The 22,226-nt window shown below is 53.9% G+C and overlaps 1 protein-coding gene across 2 annotated transcripts in view; it reads left to right on the forward strand.

Moving 5' to 3' along the window:
- LOC105181492 (growth factor receptor-bound protein 14) overlaps positions 1-22,226 on the forward strand; it is a 348,327-nt gene that overhangs the window by 14,488 nt on the left and 311,613 nt on the right. For both annotated transcript variants that reach the window (XM_025304178.1, XM_025304174.1), the window contains exon 2: positions 6,439-6,743. In XM_025304178.1, the coding sequence (XP_025159963.1) occupies positions 6,449-6,743 (295 nt within the window). In that variant the 5' untranslated portion in view covers positions 6,439-6,448. The remainder of the gene's footprint in view (positions 1-6,438; positions 6,744-22,226) is intronic.

Consider the following 22,226-nt stretch of genomic DNA (forward strand, 5'->3'; position numbering starts at 1 on the left):
ATTTTTCGGCGAAATATGAACAATACAGAAATTCCGGCTGAAATTATCAGAATTCGGTCTAGATGATCAAAAATCCCGATATTTTCAATCGGAATTTTGGAATCGTCTGTATTTCACCAGAAAATTGGTTCGTTCAAGCGACTATTTTTTTCCGTGTACAAGAGGCAAATTGTGCGTTTTCCACTACTTAGAGACGCAGAAAAAAAAAAAGAAAGACATCGAAGGCTCTGATGAACAAGTCAGTGAGACAATCAGAAGCTGACGCGAGCTTAAATCTCATTAGATGTCGGACGCGATAATTTGAATCTTAGCGAGAGGTAAAAGTGACTATAGAGTCGATTTGGTGCTGCAAATGCCTCGAAGCGCCCTACAGCGACCAATCATAGCCCTTTCTTAAGCGCTGCAAAGCTTGTTTTTGCAGCTTCCTGCCCGGTGAGTACGTATCGTACGTGCTGCACTTATTTTCTCCAGAGAGACTTTCAACGTACGCGAAACGGACCGCGGAGGGGGGAGGGGGAGGGGCACGTTTGCAGCCTCGCAGAACGCTTTGTTTACGTATTTAGCGAAAGGATGGGAACGGAATTGCAAAATGTTCCTTTCAGCACATTGGTATTTTTGCTCGGGCTTCGTGAAAATCGGGCAAATATCGCGTTTAAAGCGGAGGGAAGCCTGATTTAACAGGAGCCGAGCAAATGCTCGAGCGTCTCGAAGTTTCGCGTCAGCATTCTCCGTCGTGAATGAATAAACTCAAGTGACGTGTTATTAGTCGGGCTAAAGTTCCCCGCAGCTGCGTGATGTGCCATTTTGTGTGATAAAAGCAATTTTCATGTTCGCGGAATGATCGAAATCGAAGCGCGGCCGCAAATGAGATTGCATTAGTGCAGAGTGCCGCACGCGCGCGAACACGCACGTCAACTCGCCGTGACAGATGAATATAGTTTAGGCACGATCAGGCCGAAAACGACAGATCGATCGCGGATCCAATCAGCAAAGAATCGCGTGTTACACATTAACGTAAATAAAAAAAAAAAATAAATAAAGTCGCTGTATTCCGCAACGAGCGGAAATATGCCTCTGCAGTTTTGTTTCTTCTTCGAGGCTTTAGGAAACTACGTATATCTGTGTTACAAAATAGTTTTAAGCGACAGAGCGTTTCTCAAGCTGCACGAGCGCGCGTGTATTTTATATGTTGCTAACTTTCCTGCCCTCCCCTGCCCTGCGCGCGCGGACGTGCCTCGCCACCGCGAGGCAATTCCGCAACGACGCGACGCTGCATATTTGTATTTCAGTTATCGGAGGAAAAAAATGTATCATCCCTTCTACAACAAGCAACTTCCAGGCCGACTCCTCATCTCATGAGTAATGCGAATATTTTAATTAATATTAAGATAATATTAGTGTTTTAATATATTAATATTCTAAAAATATTAATTAATTGCCTCAAAATTCCACTGACTACACAGACAACTTCGAACTAACTTATAATGCAGTTTTACCGTTATCTTTTCCCTCCTATCGAGGACGCGGCGCTATCGTTAATTAATCGCTGTACGCTCCGCGATTAATTATCACAGTTCCTCGTCCTCGTTGGTGTCATCAAAGTCCCGCGTCGGCGACGACAAACACATCGCTCAAATATATTCGATATGCTTTCATGTTATTGTCGACGCGTACAAATGTCACGCGTCATATTAGTCAGCCCCGGGGATGTTGCGTTTTTAATCTCGAAGAAAGGGCCCGAAGCGCGCCGGAAAGGAAGGATCGATGATCGATGGATCGCGAGGGCATCTATCATCGCGTGTCACGTCGAAAAATAGGCTGCGACGGGCCGAGCCTACAAACGCGCCGAGATGCTTCGCGTCAAGAATCGCGAGCAATCGATCGCGGCACCGGCGGTCGCGAACAAAAATACCCGGTCGATCGGGCGAAATGCTAAACACCTCCGGCCCCGCCCCCTCCCTCGCCTTCCGCGCGCTCCCAGCCCCCCTTCGTTCTTCATGGCTCTCAGCAAATTGACGCTTATCAGTTGGTCGCGGTTCGATGAAAATCACGCGATCGCATTGTATTCATATTAAACGGTTGCGCGTATCATTCCGACGTCCGACATCCTCAAACTTGAAGTCGAGAGAAGAATAGATGACTGCGACTCGCGCGCGAACGTTAAGGGGAGCGTTAAAAGGAGATTACAGCTGAGCGTTTGCTCCAATTGCGTTTTACGCCACGGCGATTCGCGGATCGGCCGACTCGTAAGGCGCGCGAGCTCGTTCCGCAAAGTCCGCGTGCGACCTATCGGATCCCCGTTTACGATTCGCCGTAAACGCGAATTATCGTGCGAAATTCCCGCGCCCGATATCGCGCGGATAATGCCCCGTCGTGTTTTTGTCGTTGAAATAAAAGGCGGGAGAAGGTCGGAATGTGTACGCGTCCCTCAACGTCGTCAGGCGTCGGGGCTCGACCCCACCGTCCGTAAACGCCGCAGCATGGAAGCGACATTAGGAGCGAAATGTAAGGGAGAGAGAGAGAGAGAGAGAGAGAGAGAGAAAGAGAGAGAGAGAGAAAAGAGAAAGGGAGATTGAGAGGGGAAGAAATTTTTCGACGATACTCTTACGGAAATGAAACTTTTGACACGAAGCGACGCGATAATGCCGAAACCGACTCTTCCTCCTTCTTTCTCTCCCTCCTTTCCTCCCTCCTGTCTCTCTCTCTCTTTCGCCTCACTAATTTCACAACAACTAATTGACATGCCGCGGTGGCGAAAATTCAGATGCGCTACAACGAGCGGCCCGCACAGGAGACGCTCGCGGTGTCCCGCTCGAGTGGGGGGGGGGGGGAGGGGGGGCAGCGGGGGAGGGGCTGGGCGTAGAAAAGTATTAAGGGCGATACACCGCGGTCCAGGCTGCCGCGAGCGAGCGGCGTGTCGATCGATTTCATTCATCGCGAAATACGTGACACCTGTTCCGCGGAGCGGCAGTGACATCCATATCGATTCCGCGGCGTCAACTTTTTCCTCCACGCTTCCTGCGCGCCAACTTATTCGAACTTTGCTCCGGAGACGAGATATCGGTTTTCGGAGGGCGAGAGTGAGTGAGCGAGGGCCGGAGGGCCGCGGCGGGATGAGTGTCGCTAGGATAAACCGGAGGTACTATTCCCGTAACTGGCAATCTCGAGGAAACTTCTGGCTGGTATGAAACTCGTTCCTACGCTGCATTACGACCACTTGTCCTTTCTGACATCTCGCCGCCCTCCGTTCCGCCCTCTCGATGCTCCACCGGACGGCCAGTTCGTTACACAGGCCCTATCACGGCCAATAACACCAGCGCGCTCTGCGCACGCACGGAAGAGCGAGGTCGGCAGCTTCCAACGCGGAATCGAGAAATGGCTCGGATTTTTTAGACAATTATCCTTCCGCCCCGCGGAAGGAAGGAAGGAAGGAAGGAAGGAAGGAAGGAAGCGCATCTCTCGGCGCTTTCTCCCGCGAACCGCGACTAATCGCGTCGCTTGTTATCGCGCATGTACACCTGGCAGGATTTTGCCTTGCCTCCCCCCATCTTCCCGCCCCCTCGCTTGTGACTCTCCGAGATATTAGAGCGGACGATTGATAAGTTGTCAAAACCCGCGAGAGCCGGTCGAGTCGTAACATCGCCTCATTGTCGCCGCGCTATCGGATTCGCTTAATCGCCAGCAACGCCGACTTCCGCTTCGCAGTTCGACCCGTTCGAAGACTCGTTACGAGTAGCGTTCGCTTTTATGCAGATAATATTATACGGACGATCGCCCAGATGAAGTTCCGACGCAGCTTGTTTTCCTCCGGACAATGTGGAATATATACTTAGCGCGCCTTCGGTGAAAAAGTCATCTCATCCTCGCCGGAAGATCTTTGCCGCCGAATCGTCGGCCCAGGTGACGGAAAATTGAGCCCACCTTTTCGACCAATCTACATCGCGAAATATCGAGATAGCCTTGTTTCTCCGCGTCGTAGACATTTGCGCAGAAATGTCACCGCTTGCATCAGAGACGACCTTGAGACTGAGATCGCATCGGGACGCGTCTCTGCGAGGCGGACGAAACGCGGAGGAGAGGAGCTCGCTCACGCCTCACCTGGTCCTCGTCTAACCGATTCTAAGTCAGCCGAGCGCAAAGCGCTGCTTGCAACGGGACATGGCTTTCGCGCAGGCCGCGCGATGACAGCCGTAAGATACATTGGCGAATCTGCCGGCTGTGTGCTCAATCGTACGACTAAATTTGCGACGGCAGGCAGCCCGCATAGCTTACCCGGGTCGCTTCGCACCGGGTCGAGTAGTCTTCCCTGCGAGCGCGAGCGGAGTCGACGTTTCTTTCTCTCTCCGCCCCCAGAGACGCGCGCGGCAGACGAAAAGCGAGCATTCGGCTCGGCCGAAGCTGAGTGCTCATAGAAGTGGGAAAAGTTAGGCCCGATCCCGCTGATCTGAAGCGAATTAACGAGACGAGGGAGAGACAAGGTGACGGAGCGCGAGCTCCGTCGAAGCGCGAAGGGCAAGACAGGTGAGAGGGAACGCGCGGCGAGGCAGCGCGCACATCGCGCAGGAGCTAGCAAATTGCGTTCGCGTTAAAGGACCGAGCGAAGGGGGAGGGAGCGCGAGCGGGAGACCTTTCCCGGAATTATTGAGCCCAGCTCGTCCGATCGATACCTCCTTTCCCGACTCGTACGACGACGTGCGGATGACGAAAAACGTGCTCCGCCGCCCTTTGTTACGCGCCCAGGAGTCCTTCCGCGGCCGGCGGACGCGACGGCGGGTTGGCGTCTTCACGGCGGACGACCGGCCGGCCTTGTCCGCGCGGCGGCAACGTTTTCGCCCGCCTTTGATAAAACAGAGTTCGCCTGCCGGCCGAGAGGCACCGATAACCGTGCGTCGATCGATTATTACACGCCGATAGTAAAGCGGAGAAGGCCGGCTCGTGTCCGGACTTTGCCTCGCCGCGGGGTCGCGATTAATAGCGCGCTTTGTGCGCCGCAATCTGCTCCCGGGCTCTCTCTCTCTCTCTCTCTCTCTCTCTCTCTCTCTCTCTCTCTCTCTCTCTCTCTCTCTCTCTCTCTCTCTCAGCAGAGATGAGCGAGAGGGGGTGTTTCCGCCCGAAGCGGCGAGATGAGAGCACTGCTGCTGCTGTTGCTACTGCTGCTGCTGCTGCGGGAGATCGCAGGAGTCAGTGTTTCATCCAGTGAGCTTCCGGCGGATCCTTGGACGGGCGGAATCTCAGGGCGGTAGATCAGAGTGGATTTGTTTCCGCGGCGCTCTTGAAAAGTATCACTGGCTGCGGCAAATTGACCGGTGATAATTGATAGTTGCTCGGGAATTTTGTATCACCAGACTGAATTGATCAGTGAAATTATCGAGCAGCGATAATTGATCACTGGCCAATTTATTACAGGCGGTAACGCTTTTCTGTAAGCGCGCGCTGGACCGAGTCGAAGCTTTCATCCCGCTTTTCACCCCGATGTTCATTTCACGCTGACTTGGTGCTCCGAGGCGTGTGTCTCGACTTATTTCCATTGTGTTTGGCATTGTATTCCATCCGTAGCCTTGCCGAGAGGTCTTGTCGGGAATCTGCAAGCGGCAAATGGGACGTTTCTGCCACTTGGAGATGCCGACTGCGACTTTGCGAGTTTCTGTATAAATTCAATTTCTATGTATATCTCTAGATCCTATAGACTGTTTGGGCCGAAAATGAAGGCAAATCTCGACCTGGATATTCCACTTGACGCTGATTTAATACTCTAAAGTCCACGTGTCAACCTACTCTTTTGTGATCGCGTTTAACAGCGACAGCTTTGCCGCCAAGTCCTCTGAGGAAGCTGCGGGCAAATCATGTTTTCTGCAATTTCAAAGCGAGCCGAGCGCTTTAGCTTCCGTAGAAATAGAATCATCTCATCGGGAGATGTATAGATAATCCAGGCCGGAAATAGGCGGTTCAGTTCGCGGGGAGTTCCGCCGCGTGAAATTCAAAGAGCGGGTTATCTGATCTTATCCGCGGCCGACGGCGGTCTGTCTTCGTCTCGTTGGCGCGATATCGCGCGACAGCTCGGTCGAGAGACGCTATCGTCATTCGCTCAAGGTCGACTCGAAATATGCTTTTTCATTCCGACGAGTCACCGAGGCTCGCCACCGGCTTTCCACCGGGCGTCGCGTGCGCGGTGCGAAGTGCGGCCGCGAAGTATCGCGGGACTGGCGCGACTTCGCGAAGTATCGCGCGATAAGCGCTGACACTTGAATTCGTCGGGCGGATTTGCCCGAGTCATCGCTTGACGCTGTTGCTATTGTGCTTTCGGCGAGTCACCGCCGGGGCGGGGGAGGGGGGGGGAAGGGGGATAAGCGGGGAGACTGCACCGTTCGCGGTTATCGTTATCATAGGTTCTCGCTACGCGGCTCACCGTTAACGGCTGCCGACCACTTTTGATTGCAGTGCCGTCGGTATGGCAGAGGACTCGGTTGATTCTTCCTTGCTAACGAGCGCCACCGAAGAAGACGCCAGGAAGGTCCACCGGCTGTTCCCGACGGAGGCTCGCTTCCCGTGCCGGGAAAGTCCCGACTCGAGCGCGCGGTTCGAGCTCAACACCTACCACGAGGATACGTCCCGGAGGACGCGCGGGAGGGAGCAGAGCGACGAGCTGCTGTCGGAATACGCCGAGTTCGACGACTACGGAAAACGGGCCGCACGGCACGGCGGCTGGTTGTCGCGGTTTAGCCCGCGAGTCGCGAGGATTTGCAGTAAGTCCGAAACATGCGTCGCTCCCGAGCGGGCTCCATGTAACGTGTGACTCCGACAATAACGATGACTGTTGCTCTACCTCAACGGTGAGAAGCGACAACGGGGACAAAGAGCGTTCCGCGCTTCCAAAATAATAAAATCTGCTCGTTCTTCAGACGACCGGTCGCGAGAGCTCGAAGCGAGAGACACGGCTGAAGTATCGATGTCGAGACGCGCACCTGACCCTGGACACTTTTATTACTTTGCCCCTTGAGCGAAAATATTTCAATTTTCCACGTACACGTATGCGAGGAGATGAAAACGGGTGGGTGACGGGATGAAATGAAGACAACCATTCGCCATTTCGCCAATACGCTTTCGGAACGATGATTTTTCCACGACGCGAGCAAGACATTGCGAGATTTCGTCCTCGACATGGTTTAACACACCGCGCGGGGACCACTTCCTTCTTCGTCGTTGCTCTCAATTTTTCTCCACGCAAATCGGACTTTAATCTTGAAGAGAAGAAAGTACCCGTCACATATGTCAGCCGACTTGGCTCCTCTCTCTCTCTCTCTCTCTCTCTCTGCTTCTTTTTACTTTCAAAATTGGAGCCCGATTTGCGATTGGTTGCGACCGGGGGCGAAGAAGTGACCTCCGCACAGTGTCGGGTCCTGGTGAGGACGAAAATTGATAGAATATTTTGCCAGCGAGGCAGACTGAGATAAATCCACACTGTCGTGAAAACGAAAACAGAAGAAACTTTCGAGATAAAAGGCGACTATGTGTAAAAAATAAAAATGGTCGTTTCATTTCCCTTTTTACGTGTCCCTATTACGTGCACTCCGTGTTGAAAGTTCGAGCTCAAAGACCAAAACAATAAGAAACGCCCAGGAGTTAGGTGTCACGCGTCGCCGCGGCGTTGGTGCACTTTTTATCTCGCGCAATTCTCGGCGCGGAGCGCGAAATCGATTTCCGGCGCGTCGGATCGCGCTCGAACTCGTATTTCACGGCGCGCTTATCGTCGCCGAAGAATAGGCGGTCGCCGCCACGGCGCGCGATCCTTTTCCAATAGTTGTTACGACGCGGCCGATATTTATCGCGATGATACGCTTAATTATTGCCGGTGCTCGATACTCGCTCGAGACGCAACGCGGAGCTTTCGTGGTTACGAGGCGCAACGGGGCTCCGAGATAAGTTTCGCCTTTCTGATTCGCCGGAACGGCAACGACGCGACAATTTACCCCGACAACGGAACGGAATCGAAAACTGAGCGGCTGCTCTCCCGCGACTCTGTACTACTGTCTGTACTAATCAAATGTTTCTTACATGTCGAGCGTTCTCTCTCGTGACGGAGGTTTGTGTTACTAACCCTACTCCTTTCAGGGCTTGAGAAGCACTGTGCCGTTTATATGTTCGCAGTGTAGCTTTGGATATATGAGAGTATATATTGTCGATCGCCGAGGTAAGATGCATTCCTTTTGGAAGCTTTGTGTCAAGCTCGCTCCCCTCGTACTTGTTTCGCGCCCGGAATACGCGTTAGATGACTCTCCGAGAGAGCGAACGGCGCTGCGCGCCTGCCGACGCATCCTGCTGACGTTTGCACAATGGTGCCCCGTACGTACGTTTCCTCGTTTGCGCTCCGATTAGGCGCGGCCTGACGACGCGCGTGCTCCCTCTCCAAAGAGAGGAGTCCGCTCGCAAAAGTCGGGGCCCGCGCCATTCGCGAAAATGGGAAGCGCGCTGGCTCTGGTGGGGACGACCCCGTTCGTGTCGCGTCTTTAAACAATGACACTTGATCCCGGCTTAAGTCAGCAAATAGCGGTAAGTGACGCTTACCGGCACGTGTGTGCTTGAATCTGCAACAGCGATTGCCCGACTTGTAAAGTCCTGGCTGCGTAGTCACTCGATAAATAGCGATGGATGCACGAGCAGATCATTATTTTCACCCGTACGACTGCACTTCTATTCTGCACGACGCCGTAGCGAGAAGAATGCGCTTTGTACCGATGACACTCTTTTTCTTTGACCCGAGAAGGAGCAGCCACCGCCAAGCTCTTCTTCCTTCATTATGTATGCGGCACTTGAGAGGAGCTTGCGCATAAAAGGACGAATTTCTGCCGAATTAAGCGTATTTATCACGCCGGATTTGTCTCTCTACAATCTACATTTTTTACCGACGTGTTTTGTCAATTTTTTATTTATCTCTGGGAAGAGAGGTCGCGCGCTCCTCTCGCGGCAAGTTTAGTGCGAATGGAGACGAGTATTCGATACATCAGAGAGTTTCCCCGTAGCGATGTAAATTATCTTCCACGTCGTTGCTTTTCTCATCGTGTAAATACGTATATTATACATCTATCACAGACATATGTTTATATAATTACTGGTCTCACGATATATATAGATATTTTTGGGGGGAGGGAGGGCCGAGCATGCACAGTTTCCGCGAGCTAATCACTTCATTACTTTCTAATACACCGTGTGTCGAGATCACGCGTCGAAAGAGATTGCGCGTTACGTAACGATAAAGCTCGAGATGTGATGCTGGATGCGCTGGAGAGCGTCCGATCGACGAGATAAGAAATCAAGGATCGCCGAGTATGCGAGCATAACAATCGCGTCCGGCATCTGTCGCTCTCTGGCAAAACGGAGGCGACCGCGTACGTCGGACGTGTCGTCGGGGTCAACGTTGAGCCAACGGTAGGCGACGATTCCGAACAGGTTGTGGCGCGTTCGTCTTCGACGGCAATCCTCACTCGACTCTTCCCCGAGGTCGTTACACACACCGTCATCTCTTCGCCGTCGCAGTCACACGATCGTGACGCGACGCGCGCATCGCGTGCCGGTCGTCAGGCCTGCACGTGGATGAAGCTCGAAAACCGAGGCGAGGAAAAAAGGGGAAGAAAAGGGACGCCGCGGCCGCTCCGAATCCGATCCGACGCGCAACTTCTCTTCAAGTACCTGTGTTCATTGCAGTTTGCACGTAGACGCGCGGAGCTGATTTCTCACCGGGGTAGAATGCGGATCAAAACAAGAGCGAAGAGGAAAGGGGGTCAAAGGGAGTTGGAAAAATGAAAGGAGAAAGGGGGGAACAGGGGGGAACGCTCGCGCAGCCGGTAAGCGCGGAGCGAGGTAAACGCACTTGGCTCTGCTCGCTGCGTAGTTTGCGCGCGAACGCGACAGGAGAGAGACGAGGAGGACGAGAGTGAACGACCGTGCCGAAAAGTTGACTTTCCCCCTTGCCCCCTCCCCTACCCTCCCCCTACAAGCGCGTGGCGCGTTGCGCGATGTGCGTTTTACAGTTATTGAGGTTAGCGAATGCCTCGAATCGGCTAATCGTGTGCGTGCAGATTTCTCTCTCTCTCTCTCTCTCTCTCTCTCTCTCTCTCTCTCTCTCTCTCTCTCTCTCTGTCATACTCCCTTCCCTCCCTCCCAACGCACGAAAAAACGAAGACTTGCGCGACTCCCCGGAATGTCGCGATGCGACGTGCGCGCACGTCACTCTCTCGTATAACTCACAATTCCCCGTCGCGGGTGAAATACACGCGCCGGTGAGCGGCTAATTTTAATTTTCGCGTGTGCGGCTCTTTATTTACACCGTCGCAGGGGGAGAGATGGAGGGAAATGAGCGCGGAAATTCGCTGCTCGTTGAATCTGCAGCCTCAGATATTCATTGTATGCGCGTATGATTGATGTCCCTGCTCCATCGGCGGTCGTCTTCGAGCCGTTAAATCCTGTGCGCGGCGACACAATGTTACCGTGAAAATATGAAGCAAGAGATATACACACACACACGTACACAGCTGGCACGAATCTCTCCGGGTGGGTGTTCTTTAGCGCCGTCGGCGGCCATTAGCACGTCTCTGGCGACGCGTTAATTGATCGTGGCTCTAATCGAGAACAAAGAGTCTCTCGAAATGGTGCGGCGGCGGGGAGGAGAGGGAGGAGGAAGGGGGGGCGAAGTGAGCGATATTGGAGATCCGCGTCGACGCGATCTACGACGAAATAGAGAAAGGATCCGAGGTTGCGTGGCGATGCGTGTTTACAGAAGACCACCTCGCGCGGGCAATTGCAAGGCGGATAAACCGGATGTAGGTGGAGAGGGGGGAGGAAGGTGAGAAAGCGATACGATACGTTCGGCCACCCACAGGCGCGCTCGCTCGCTCATTCGAAGACGTGAATCGCTCGTGACTTTCGATTGCGCACTCGCGGCGGCGGACACCCGGTATATTCGATACTTTAATTCGGCTTTTCTCCGCGAACTTTTCCTTCCCCGTGAACTCCTTACGGCCAATTTCAGCATCTTCGCGATTAACTCAATCGGCCGATTATTCCATCGGAATTGACCAATCGCAGTCGCATTGTTAAGCAGGATCGGCCGGAATTGAGCAATCGCGCGGCTCTGACGCGCTTGAGCGGTCAATTCAGTTAATCGCGAAGATGCTGAGTTTGGCCTTCCATCTCTCTTCCAGTCGCGTCCGCGGCTCGTTTTCGCGAGTGGCCTTCAAGAATTTTGAACACGGTCAACGTCGTTTTCCCCGTACCGTCTGTATTTGCATATCGTAATGTACACAATTAACGTACACAATTATTCGTTGAAACATATCAAAGCGTCGAAGGCGAAAACCGCAAAATCCCAGCTCGGTATCGGCGAGATAATTTTTCGAGGACGCTCTCGCCTCGGAAAAAAGCCGAACACAGTTGGAGGGTTCAGAAACTGGCATGGAGGCTTGAAAACCCGCGTATTTGTTGTTTTCAACCGTAAACGGAATTTGCTCATGTTGAGCCGATGAGACGTTCGAGCGAGGCACGACTCTCAAAATCGCGTGCGACGATTGGAGAAATGCGGAGAAAATCGTTGAGGGCGAACGAGCTTCAGTGTTTCCCGCAATTTCCCGTCCTGGAGCGTCAGAGCGTAACGAGTCATTTTCTACAATTCTACGTCCTATTTTGAGCGCTAGGAATGGGTTGTCGTTCCTGAAGAAATTTCGCAACTACTCGCAGTAGTTTAAATATGAACGGTAATCTCTAAAGAACGCAGTTATCAGCGTTGAAAGAAGGTCAAGCTTCGAATGAAACGTCACCGTGACGTTTGGCGGATCGATTTGTTTGTCAATTGTTTACATTTCGAACGGTGAATTTCGCCCGGGAACTTGTGCCCGTAAAACGCAAGAACGTAACCAACATTCGTCCGCGGATAATTGGCAGCCGCCAATTTACGAGCTTCATAATGCTTTCAAATTAACGAACGCGCTGCGCTTGTCGCAAACACCTCCCCTCTCCCCCCCCCTCATACACACATACACACTTGCGACTGAAGATCGCCGAGCGCAGGAGGCACGGAGCAGCGAGCGACGTGTCGCGGAGGACGTTTCTCTCTTTCGTTGACAAACGTAGCGAGCCGCGTCGACGACGATGACGACGTGTCGCGCGTCGCTTGTCATTATCTCGCTCGCCGCGCTCACACTTTCCACGTCCTCATGTATTACGGCTCAAGGTCGCCGCCGAGGAGAGACCGGCCGGCGTATCGCTACGTAAGCGGCGCGCGACGACAAAGGATCGCTGGACGAGAAATCGTGACGGCAACGGCGTCGTCGACGGAGATGCCGCCGCGCGGTCGTTTTGCGGAGGCAATTTTGTCCGAGCTAATCGACGCGCCGTGTGCGCTCGCTTTCGCTCTTATACAAGGTGTTGTAAAAGCGCGGTTGCGCTTAGGTGCGCCCGCTCGACGGGATCCGCGAATCCGCGAGGCGTTCGGTTGCCAAATTGCCGCTCGAGGCGACTTGAAGAAGTTGTCCATTCGCGTCCAAGTCGACTCGGCAAGTGACGCAAAATTGCGACCGACCGATCTCAGTTATCGCCTTATCGCGCGTTCTTATCGGAGGGAGGATAATCCTCCCGTTGCACACGAGCGCTGATATATGCGCGCGCATGTGAGGAGTAAGAAAAGTGTCTCGATGAGGCGAGAGCGCGTCTTCGGGACAACGAGGAGCGGCGACTAGTCGCGAGGCCCGTCACGACTATTTCCAAACACCCGGTCGTTCGCGCGGCACGCAGCCAATATTCGTGTACCGGAGGGTTCCATGCGCATCTCCCCCCCCGGAGATCCCGATAGAACTCATCTCATTAGGTTTTACGGCCCTTTACTTTCGCCGCGCGGCGAGTGCTTTTTACTGTCCGGTCCGTTTCGCGGCATTAATCATAAATCCATCTCCCGGGGTCCTTCGTTTCGTTTCGCCGGTTTGTCTCTCTTCCTCTCTCCCTTTCACTTCTCGCCCTCGGAGGCGACGTCTCGCCGTCGCTCGCGAGGCGCCGCGAAAACGTGAGAACAAGCGAGCGAGCGAGCGAATGCGCAAAGCTCTTGTAAATTACTTCACGAGACTCGCGCGGTGTTCAGACGATATATTTATACGGGATAAGCCCTCGCTAACGTGCACGGGAAAGAAAATGTGGTGAAATTAGCGTGACAACGAACGGAGCAAATGTTCGCGCGGTTCACTCGGAGGAAATGACACTTGTAGTATTTCGTTGACGAGAACCGAGGAAATTCTACTCCTCTCGACCAAGACACCGTTGGTTCGCTCATCGTCACGGTTGACTCAAGCAAACCTTTTTTCTTCGTGTATTTTCGTGTATCATTATGAATCTACGAGGAAACTAAATTACCAGACACATATGTCACGTTAACGTAACACTGATGACGATAATGACAGGTTTTGACAGAATTCCATGATTAATGTGGATATCATGAGCGTAGAAAAAAGTCGACATACACGAAGAGACTCGCAGCACGCGGCTACGAAAGGCAACGGGATTCGAGTTCCGGTTCTCGGGACCGAAAGTGGCCTTAAAAATCAGAGATCCCGTTCCCTTCGACCTAAACACGATGAAAAAATAAGCTTTTTCCCTCTCCTGTTCATAAATAACTACAAATTCCTCGACGAGTCATAAATTCGGAGATAAAATTATATGCCGGATATGTCGCGCAGAGATGAAACCTGCAGCGACAATGACAATCGCGGTCTCGCCCGAATTCTGCGATCAATACGATCGATTACGACGGTAGGAAAAGGTCGACGAAATGTCCGACAGGTAGTTTGCGGCACGGCGACGCGCGCAGTGTCGAGCGTGCGAAGACGCACGACGAGGGGAAGCGATAGTATTATTAGAAACGCCGATATCGGATACTCGGAAAAGGACGGTGTGAATGCGATGAGACAACAAGCAGCGCGCACGATGTCCGCGGTCTGCGGCCATCGAATGATACGCGAGGAGATCATCGATCATCGTCGGCCCCGCCGCGCAACAAGTGAAAGCACCGGCGGACTACAAAGTTCGCTGCTTTCTTATTGCGAAGACTCGCGGTCGCTCGAAAATTCGGACCACCGGTCGTCCCTTTCTCTCCCTGCTTTTTTTTTTGTTTTGGTTCGCGATTCGCGACCACCACGAGGCGAGGGTAAACCCGACAACGTCGGCTCGTCGGCGTAATCGCGACCACGCGGCAAACGCAGCTCGGCGAAAGCTTGGCGGAGAAGCCACGCGAAGCTGAGGGGAGCATACGCAGTGCGTGAGTCATCGATATATCCGTTCCGTTGAACGAAACTTCATCCGACGCGATATCGTATCGGTTCGTGGTGGCGAGCAGCGGCTCATGAATTCGATATGCAGCGCCGGCCGCGGGAGTGCAGACGGGCCCCGTGAGATTTCGGTAATTCTCCCGCGCGGCGCGTTGCGCAATCGAACTTTTCATCCGAATCTCGTCGCCGTCGGAAAACCGGTTGCCGCGTCGGGTCCGCGCGCACGCGGTAATTTCGGAACACGGAACGACGGAGAGAGAGACAATCGTACGCTGACTCACGTTAGCAAACGTCGCACATGTTTGAGAACAGTGGAATTGTTCGCTCGGCCGGCACGTGCGCGCCGCATTCTCTCGCGAGCGATTCTTCGCAGTCTCGTTTCGACGTTCGCGTAGCTCCCACGTGTAATCGCGCATCTTTCTCCGCGTGGTTCCTTCGTAAGAATCGCGAACCGAGAAGGAAAAGCTTCTCAACGGGAAAATTCTCTCTTCTGTCTCTTCGCGAAACGGAACTGGTAATTCGTGATTCCGGAAGTACACGAGAGGGAGGCTCGTATCCCTTTGCCGATATCCCGCAATCGCCGTCCATTGTTGCGTGGCGGCGGAGCTTGTCACAGCGTCGTGTGTGCTCGTTGGTACGCGTTTCGTTTCGAAGGGCCTTCGCGACAGCGACAATTGGTCCGTTCTTTTTAGCTGCACTGTGGAACTAGTGCAATAAGTCAGAATGAGACGACTATATTTTTTCTCACTTTAACAGCTTATTGCAGCAGCTTCAGTAGCGCAGCTGAAAAGAACAGACCAGTAATTTCGCCGATACCTCGCGAAGAGCGCCGCCGAGGAGTGAACGGCCGCGCGAGCGAGCGAGCGAGCGAGCGAGCCATCGCGACTTGCGCCGTGCACTTCGACTGTCAGTCAGTCGCAACTGTTTAATCACGTCGACCAGCCGAGAGGCTGTGCTTTCGTCCGCGACTCTTCGGTGAAGTTAAAACGGAGTAGCTCGCCGTGGCCTGGCGGCCTGACCGACGAAAGGGTAAAGCAGATCGACCACGCGTCGCCGCGAATTTCCGCGGGCTCGAGCGCATTTCCCGTCGCGCGAAATTCCGCGATGTCGCCTCTCGATTGCGAAACTCGCCGAGCCGCCACCTTCTCGTCCGATCGCTGCACGGCGGATTTTTCTCTTGGCTCGGCGGAAACGCGCTCGCGGGAGAATCGCGCCGGCAGACTGGACGTCAACATTGGAAGCACCGAGAGCGGTCGAAGGATGACCGGTTTGTAATTTCCCGCACGGTTACTCGGGTTTATGTAACGATGCTTTTTATACTCTCTCTTCCTCCGGTCGTGCAACCGGAGGAAGTAAACAGACACTTTTCACTTTGCACGGCGTATTTTGCCGAAAACCCGTCGCCTCGACCGCTCCGGTGGAAGTGGGTCGCGTTAATCGCCGGCAGTTGGCGGGTCAAAGGATTCCGAAGAAACATCCTCGCGACCGCGAGTGCGTCTTTCGTCCACTTCCAAGCTACGTTTTCTTGTTTATGAATTGCACGTGGACAGGTCGCACGGTGGATTTATTCTGCGTGGTTTTTGCGCATGCGATTCTCCCATCGGACAACTCCAAGCATGTTACTTCGGGGTCTCCTGCCGCCCTTTTTAAACATCACGTCGTTCAACGCGCGGCACACCCTGCGGCACCGATACTACGGCACTGAAAAACGTGCAGAATGACGTGACATAAAAGTGCACGGGACATGTAAGAAGAGCTCCAGCCGAACGTGCTGCCGAATGTGCAGACGCGTGCACATGCGTGTGAGAATAACACTTGCGCGGATTGCGAAAGGGAATTCGGCGGAATCGCCAGCTCCAGGCCGGAGTCTGGATGAATCGCGATGATCGCGTGAAGCGGTAGATCGCTGAAGAGTCAGCGATTCGCGTCGCGGCGCGACGCGACTCTCTCGGGCCACGGTGTATAACCGCAACCGAAGGGGATAAAGTTCTCAAGCGCGAGCCGGTATCAGATAACGCGAGAGGAAGCCGGAGAGACTCACGGCGTACACGGGTAACCCGAGCGAAGCGTGTTTGGACAACCTTCGCTTAACGCCAAGTACTGTAAATAATTTCCGCGCGCGCGCGCGCGCGCCTCGCCCGCGCCGCGGCTGCTGCGCTGTCGCTGTTATCGCCGCCCGAGTTATTGACACAGGCGCGACGGAGTGTCGCGTTTCCTCGTTTTCGATTCTTGCGACACACACCTCGCGCTTTCGCACAACGAGTCAAGTTCGCGACACGCACATCCGGCGCGCGCGCACGTACGCCACGCATCATCAGCGCGGCCGACCGGCCGGCCGGCCGGCCTTCGCGCGATCGCTCGTCGTAGTAGATTATTTTAATGAGTCGCGCGCGTGGTTGAATGAAAGGTTCCGCGTACTATATAGATTAGATAACGCGCCTTATCGCGATGTCGTAATTAGAAACACGCCTCCTCCGAGCGCCGCCAGCGTGCGCGGCAGTGTGCGCGGCTTACGACGAGATAAATTGGTCGGCGCGTTGTCTCCTCGCGAGAGCCGGCAGGGCAGAGAGAAGAGCAAGAGGGCGAAGAAGAAGAGAAGAATGCCGCGCGCCCGCGCTGACCTCGGGGATTAGCGCAGTACTCGGCCGCGCAGAGCTTCCGCCGCGCGGCGGGAATGCCGTTGTAGTCGCGCGACGATAACGCGCGCGACGATCGATTTTTTCGCGAAATATCCGTCGGCTTCGTAATCGCCCGTCGACGTCACGCTGGAAAATAAAAAGCCCCTCGCTCCCGCTCGTTATCGCCGACTAGTTGGCGCGACGACGGTGTGACGTCGTCCTCCGCGCGAGTCGATTAATTAATTTCGCGCTCACCTTAATCGCGCGCGGCCAGACGCTCCCCCGCTGATTAATGCCGCGCCGTTTGCGACACTTTGCCGAGCTATTCTTTCGCATTCCCCCGCGACGCGCACTGCGCGCTCCTCCTCCGAGAGAACCCCGACGAGCGCGGCGGTATCGATCCGATATCGACTGCGCGGGAAACGAGAGACTCGTTCAGAGCCGCGCGTTTCGCCGCGCGCGGATCGCGAATTCCACGCGCTGCAAATCCGGGACTGCGATTTCGCACGCGCGACACGCACGAGCGTGCGGTTGGCCGGAGCTTTCTTCACGCGTTTCTCGTCGTCCTCAATCATGTCGTTTGATACGTTTAAACGGGTTAAATGATGCCTAAACGAATTCAATGACGTGATTGAAGAGACGAGAAGAAACGTGTGAAGAAAGCTTCGGCCGATTCCAGTCCGATCACGTCATTTCGTACGTTTGAATGTGTTCAATGGAGTCTGAGCGAATGAAACGACGCGATTGAAGACGACGAGGAACGCGTCCAAGCTCCGGCCGATTACACGCGCTTGTGCGTGTGAAAATAACACGCTCGCGTGTCGAACGTGTTTCAAGTGCAAGGAGAACATTTGTGTCGACTAACGCGCGCCGCGCCGTACTGCGAATCGCGCGCGACCGGGATATATAATCATGGCAAAGTGCAAATTTATGGATCACGATGATCCATAAATTAATCATTCGCCCGGATTCATCCCGCGGACAACTCCGCAGCCGGAGGATTTATGTCGCGTTCAAAATAGTTCGTCGCGCGCCACGCGTTTGGAATAATTAAAGATTTAGAGCAAAGACGAGAGAGACACGGTACACGGTAATGTTAACATCTTCGGCGGAAAAATTGCCGCCGAATAATTTGTCCGCTCGTCAATCGAGGGAGAAGAGAGACAATAGGAGGGATGTGATTCGCGCAGGGAGATGATTTTGATCGCGGCGAGAAGGATCGCCGAGATCCTCGAGTAGGCGCGTATTATTTCGCAATTCTGGCAGCCCCGTAATTCGATCCGTGGGGTGAACAACCCTCGTTCGGAAGCGGCTGTCGCGGCTTGAAAAGCACACCGGACCTTGCCCAACCAATCTCTCGTGGAGACGCCAGACGAGGGAGAATACGCGCCAAGAGGGGAACGGCGGGAGTATAATTCTGTCGTTGCGTGTCATTTAAAACGGGGATGAGTTCCATCAGTGACGTACAGAGAGGATGCATCCCGCCGAAGCCCCGTCTGAACAGCGCGAGCTGTTACGTGCTCGTAACCACATTTAATTTCATTAGCGAGACTTCATAAAGGCTCCACTTAACCGCCATTCGCGAAAGGCCTCCTTTTTCCCGTTTTCGCGCCGCGCGACGCGTCTTCGTCCACGTCCACGCCGCTCGCCACGCAATATCCAGCTGGCCATTTTCCTGACATTTTCAGACACACGCACACACGCAAGATGGCAACGAGCGTCGGGGAGATTAAAGCGGATAGAATGGCGGTTGTTGAAACGCGTCGAGGTGCGGGATTGCAAACGAAGTCGCTCGGCACTTTAACTGCCTGCCGTCGGTGATTTAATCGCAAGAAATTAGCCGGAAACGGGGCGAATAGAAATTGACCTTCGCGTCGTCTCGCAGTTGTTTACTCGAAAGAAATTTCAACGTTGACAGAAAAATATATAAATGCTACCCTCGATTTCTCCCCACGAGCTCTGCATTTCTTTCTTTTTCATTTCTTCTTGCTTTCAGTTCTTGCTTCGTTACGTGGCGCGGAGGTTCAAATATTCAGGGATGAAAAATCGGCCCGAAACATTCTCGCGCGATGAGTCGCGCTCTCTCAATTCAATGGTAGCCCGTGCCTTCGTTCAAACGACGCGACACCGTCTAAAGAGGTCTGGCATATTCGCCCGGCGCTAATTCCAGGATAAACCGATGTAACTCCCAAATACTGATAAACGACGCGTTTCGTGTGAGCGCGGCTTAACAAATAATTCGGCTAAAGTCGACGTTCGGTGTGTTGTCCGGGCAACGTACCCGACCGGTCGATGCCTCTTCTGTTATCATTCCGTCTCTCTCTCTCCTTTTTCCCCTTCTCTCTTCCTCCCTCCCTCTCTGTCTCTTTCACCCTCTCTCATTCACCCTTTCTCCCCGCCGCTGCCCAGCCCTTTCTCTCGTTCCCTTCTGTCCACGTTCACCTGGCCGACATCCGCAGGCGTGGCACTGTTGGATAGTCGAGAGCCCTCCCGGATCGATAGAAAAATTGGAAATATCGAAATTATTGTTATCTACTGCAATCTCGCATGTTTCGATCGCGTCGCGTCGCGTCACTCTCCGAGTTTTGACGGAGGATTGAAGTAGAAATGACCGACCGCTTTATGTCCGCATATCGACTTTCGACGAATAATTTCATGCGCTTTCCCTCCCCACTTATTTTCTATCTTTCAAGACGTCCGATCAATCATAGCTTGTCGGCTGTTCTCGTTACAAATACGACTGATAACTGATGTCTCTTTCCGCTCGGAAATTACGCGGGTTAAAGTGCGATAGAGATATTTTTTGCGTACATGCGTGCGGAACTGTCCTTCGGACGCGTGATTCCCTCGCGTGATCATTCGCGAGTGTGAGTGCGTTCGACTTATCCGGACAATTCTTGCCTTCCGCATTCATTAGCATAGCTAACGTGAAAGCCGTTGACCGACACGCGCATAACCAATTACTGCTATCGTCCATCTTTTCCCGTCAAGGTCGCTTAAGTCCACGACGTATAATTATGAGCGCGAAAAGCGCGCGTATAACAGAGCCGAAGCCTCTTCCGGCGGATATAAGTCGGCGCGAGTCGAGCGGAGACTCATAACTTTCGCGGTGCGAAAAATTGGTAACAACCGCACGTCGGAATCGATTCAACCACGCTACCTAATTACGACAAATTTGTCGTCAATATTAATCGCACGTGAGACCCAAGTGTGTTATCTCGACTCAAGTGCTTTTTATTTTTTTCTAGTTTTTTCGCCGTTCTAAATCGCCTCTCATATATTCAATACGTTTATTTAACATATATTACACAATAAAGTCTTTACACAACGAAAGTTTTTCACAATAAATATAATAACAGTTTATTATGTATTTAACAAAATATATTATAAATTTAAGCGCGTTTAAGCGCGCGCGCGCGCGCGTTAATTGACGAGACTTCAAACGCCAAGAAAAGCTTCGTAAGAAAAGCTTCGGTCCATTTTTAGACGTTGGTGCGTGTGAAAATAACACACTTGGGTCTGTGGTGCACTCTCGCCGATGCAAATAAAATATTAAATATATGCAAATAAAAATATTCACGGCGATAGTCGATTAACGCGTCAACGACGTGCCGCGATTTTGACGCGGAAAAGCGCGTGAGAGCGCGGGCAGTTGGACGTTCGACAATGGACGGGATGCACTACTGTCAGTAGTAACGATCAGAACGCCAGCGGACGGACGGACGGACGGACGGACGGACGGACGGACGGACGGACGGACGAACGAGCGAGCGAGCGAGCGAGCTGCGGAGCACGTTGCATTGTTATCGTTCCGTCTCTCTCTGTCCCTCTCTCCGCGCGATCCGGTTTCTTCCCCGCGCTCGATCCGAAGCTATCGACCGGAGCGAGAGTGACATCCTCTCCTCCTCCTCCTCGCATCGCCGTGTAACTTTCGCGTCTCATTTCATCAGGGTCGATAGTAGAACGTAGTAGAGTGAGGGGTCGCCGTGAGAGAGAGAGAGAGAGAGAGAGAGAGAGAGAGAGAGAGAGAGAGAAAGAGAAACCTTTCCTTTTCCCTTCGTTAAGGTCTCCACTTCAAATCAAGACATCGTCAACTTCCAAATTAGGCTCTTTCCAACAGCGTCGTCGGTCGCCCTCCCTCCTCTCTCTTTTTCTCTCTCATTTTCTCCTCCCCCCTCTCTCTCTCTCTCTCTCTCACTCTCTCTCTCTCCCTACTGCGTCTCAGACCTCGCCGTTCCCTCTATCGAGCTACTACGCTCAACCCACGTGGCGCAGGCGTGGGTTTGTTGTCTCTCCGTCGCGCTCACATCCGCCGCGTATCATATTTCTCTCACTCGCACTCTCGCGTTCTCCCGCCCAGCCTCTCTCTCTCCGTTGAGCGCGTAGCACGACGCCTCCGTCATCATCGGCGGCGGCGGCGGCGGCGAGCGAAGTGCGCGCGCGATGCCGACGGCCGCGCGCGCGCTGCATTTATTGAACCGATTTCACGTTCCCCGTCGCGCGTTCTCTCTCGCTTTTCCTTGCCTAGCGCCTTCTCGCTCGCCGCTTGTCCTTCTTCGCCTGGCTCGAGCCGAGCGACCAAACGACCCCGTGATCCCTCCGGCAACCCTTTCCTCGAGGGCTCCTCCTCTCTTTCCGTTGCCCCCCCTCCCTCCCCAGCCTCCCTTCGTGCACGCTCCCGTGCGTACCTGTGTATTCGGAGGCGTCTCGACGCGAGTTGTCGGGGACGCGACGCGACGCGCAGCCTGCGTAAATTTAGCTCCCGACGGCTTAGACTCGCACCGCCGCCCCGTTTCCTCGGCACGGGGTCGGCCGCGCGTGTCTCGCTTTGGATTTATCCTCGCCGGAGGGCGAGACGGGGGTCCCGCACTCTCTCGTGGAGAAGAAGCCCGCAGAAGCGCCGACGCGCGTCGCGCACGAGTTGAGCGTCGACCTCGACGAAGGTTCTGCGAGGACGAGCGCTTCCGCGCCGTTCAGCTCAATTAGCGCTCGCGCTTCGTTACCGCCACCTGCGACGTGCGCGCGTGCACACATCAACCTGACCTGACCTAATTTCTTAACCCACCGAGAAACTTTGAACCGAACGCATGAATCTGCTGCGGACCGTCGCCGTCTCGCGTGTTCGGATAGCCGAGAGGAAACATGCTCGTCGTTGTCGCGCGCGGCCGCGTGAACGCGTTCCTTATCGCGACGACGACGACGACGACGATGACGACGGCGGCGACGGCGACAGCGGCGGTCGCGACGGTGCCGGTAGTGGTGGTGGTCGTGCACGATGACCAGGATCGATCGTCTGTCCCGGGAACTA

Source organism: Harpegnathos saltator, unplaced genomic scaffold (genome assembly GCF_003227715.2).
Source record: "Harpegnathos saltator strain DR-91 unplaced genomic scaffold, Hsal_v8.6 scaffold119, whole genome shotgun sequence".
In the NCBI taxonomy this organism is placed as follows: Eukaryota; Metazoa; Arthropoda; class Insecta; order Hymenoptera; family Formicidae; genus Harpegnathos; species Harpegnathos saltator.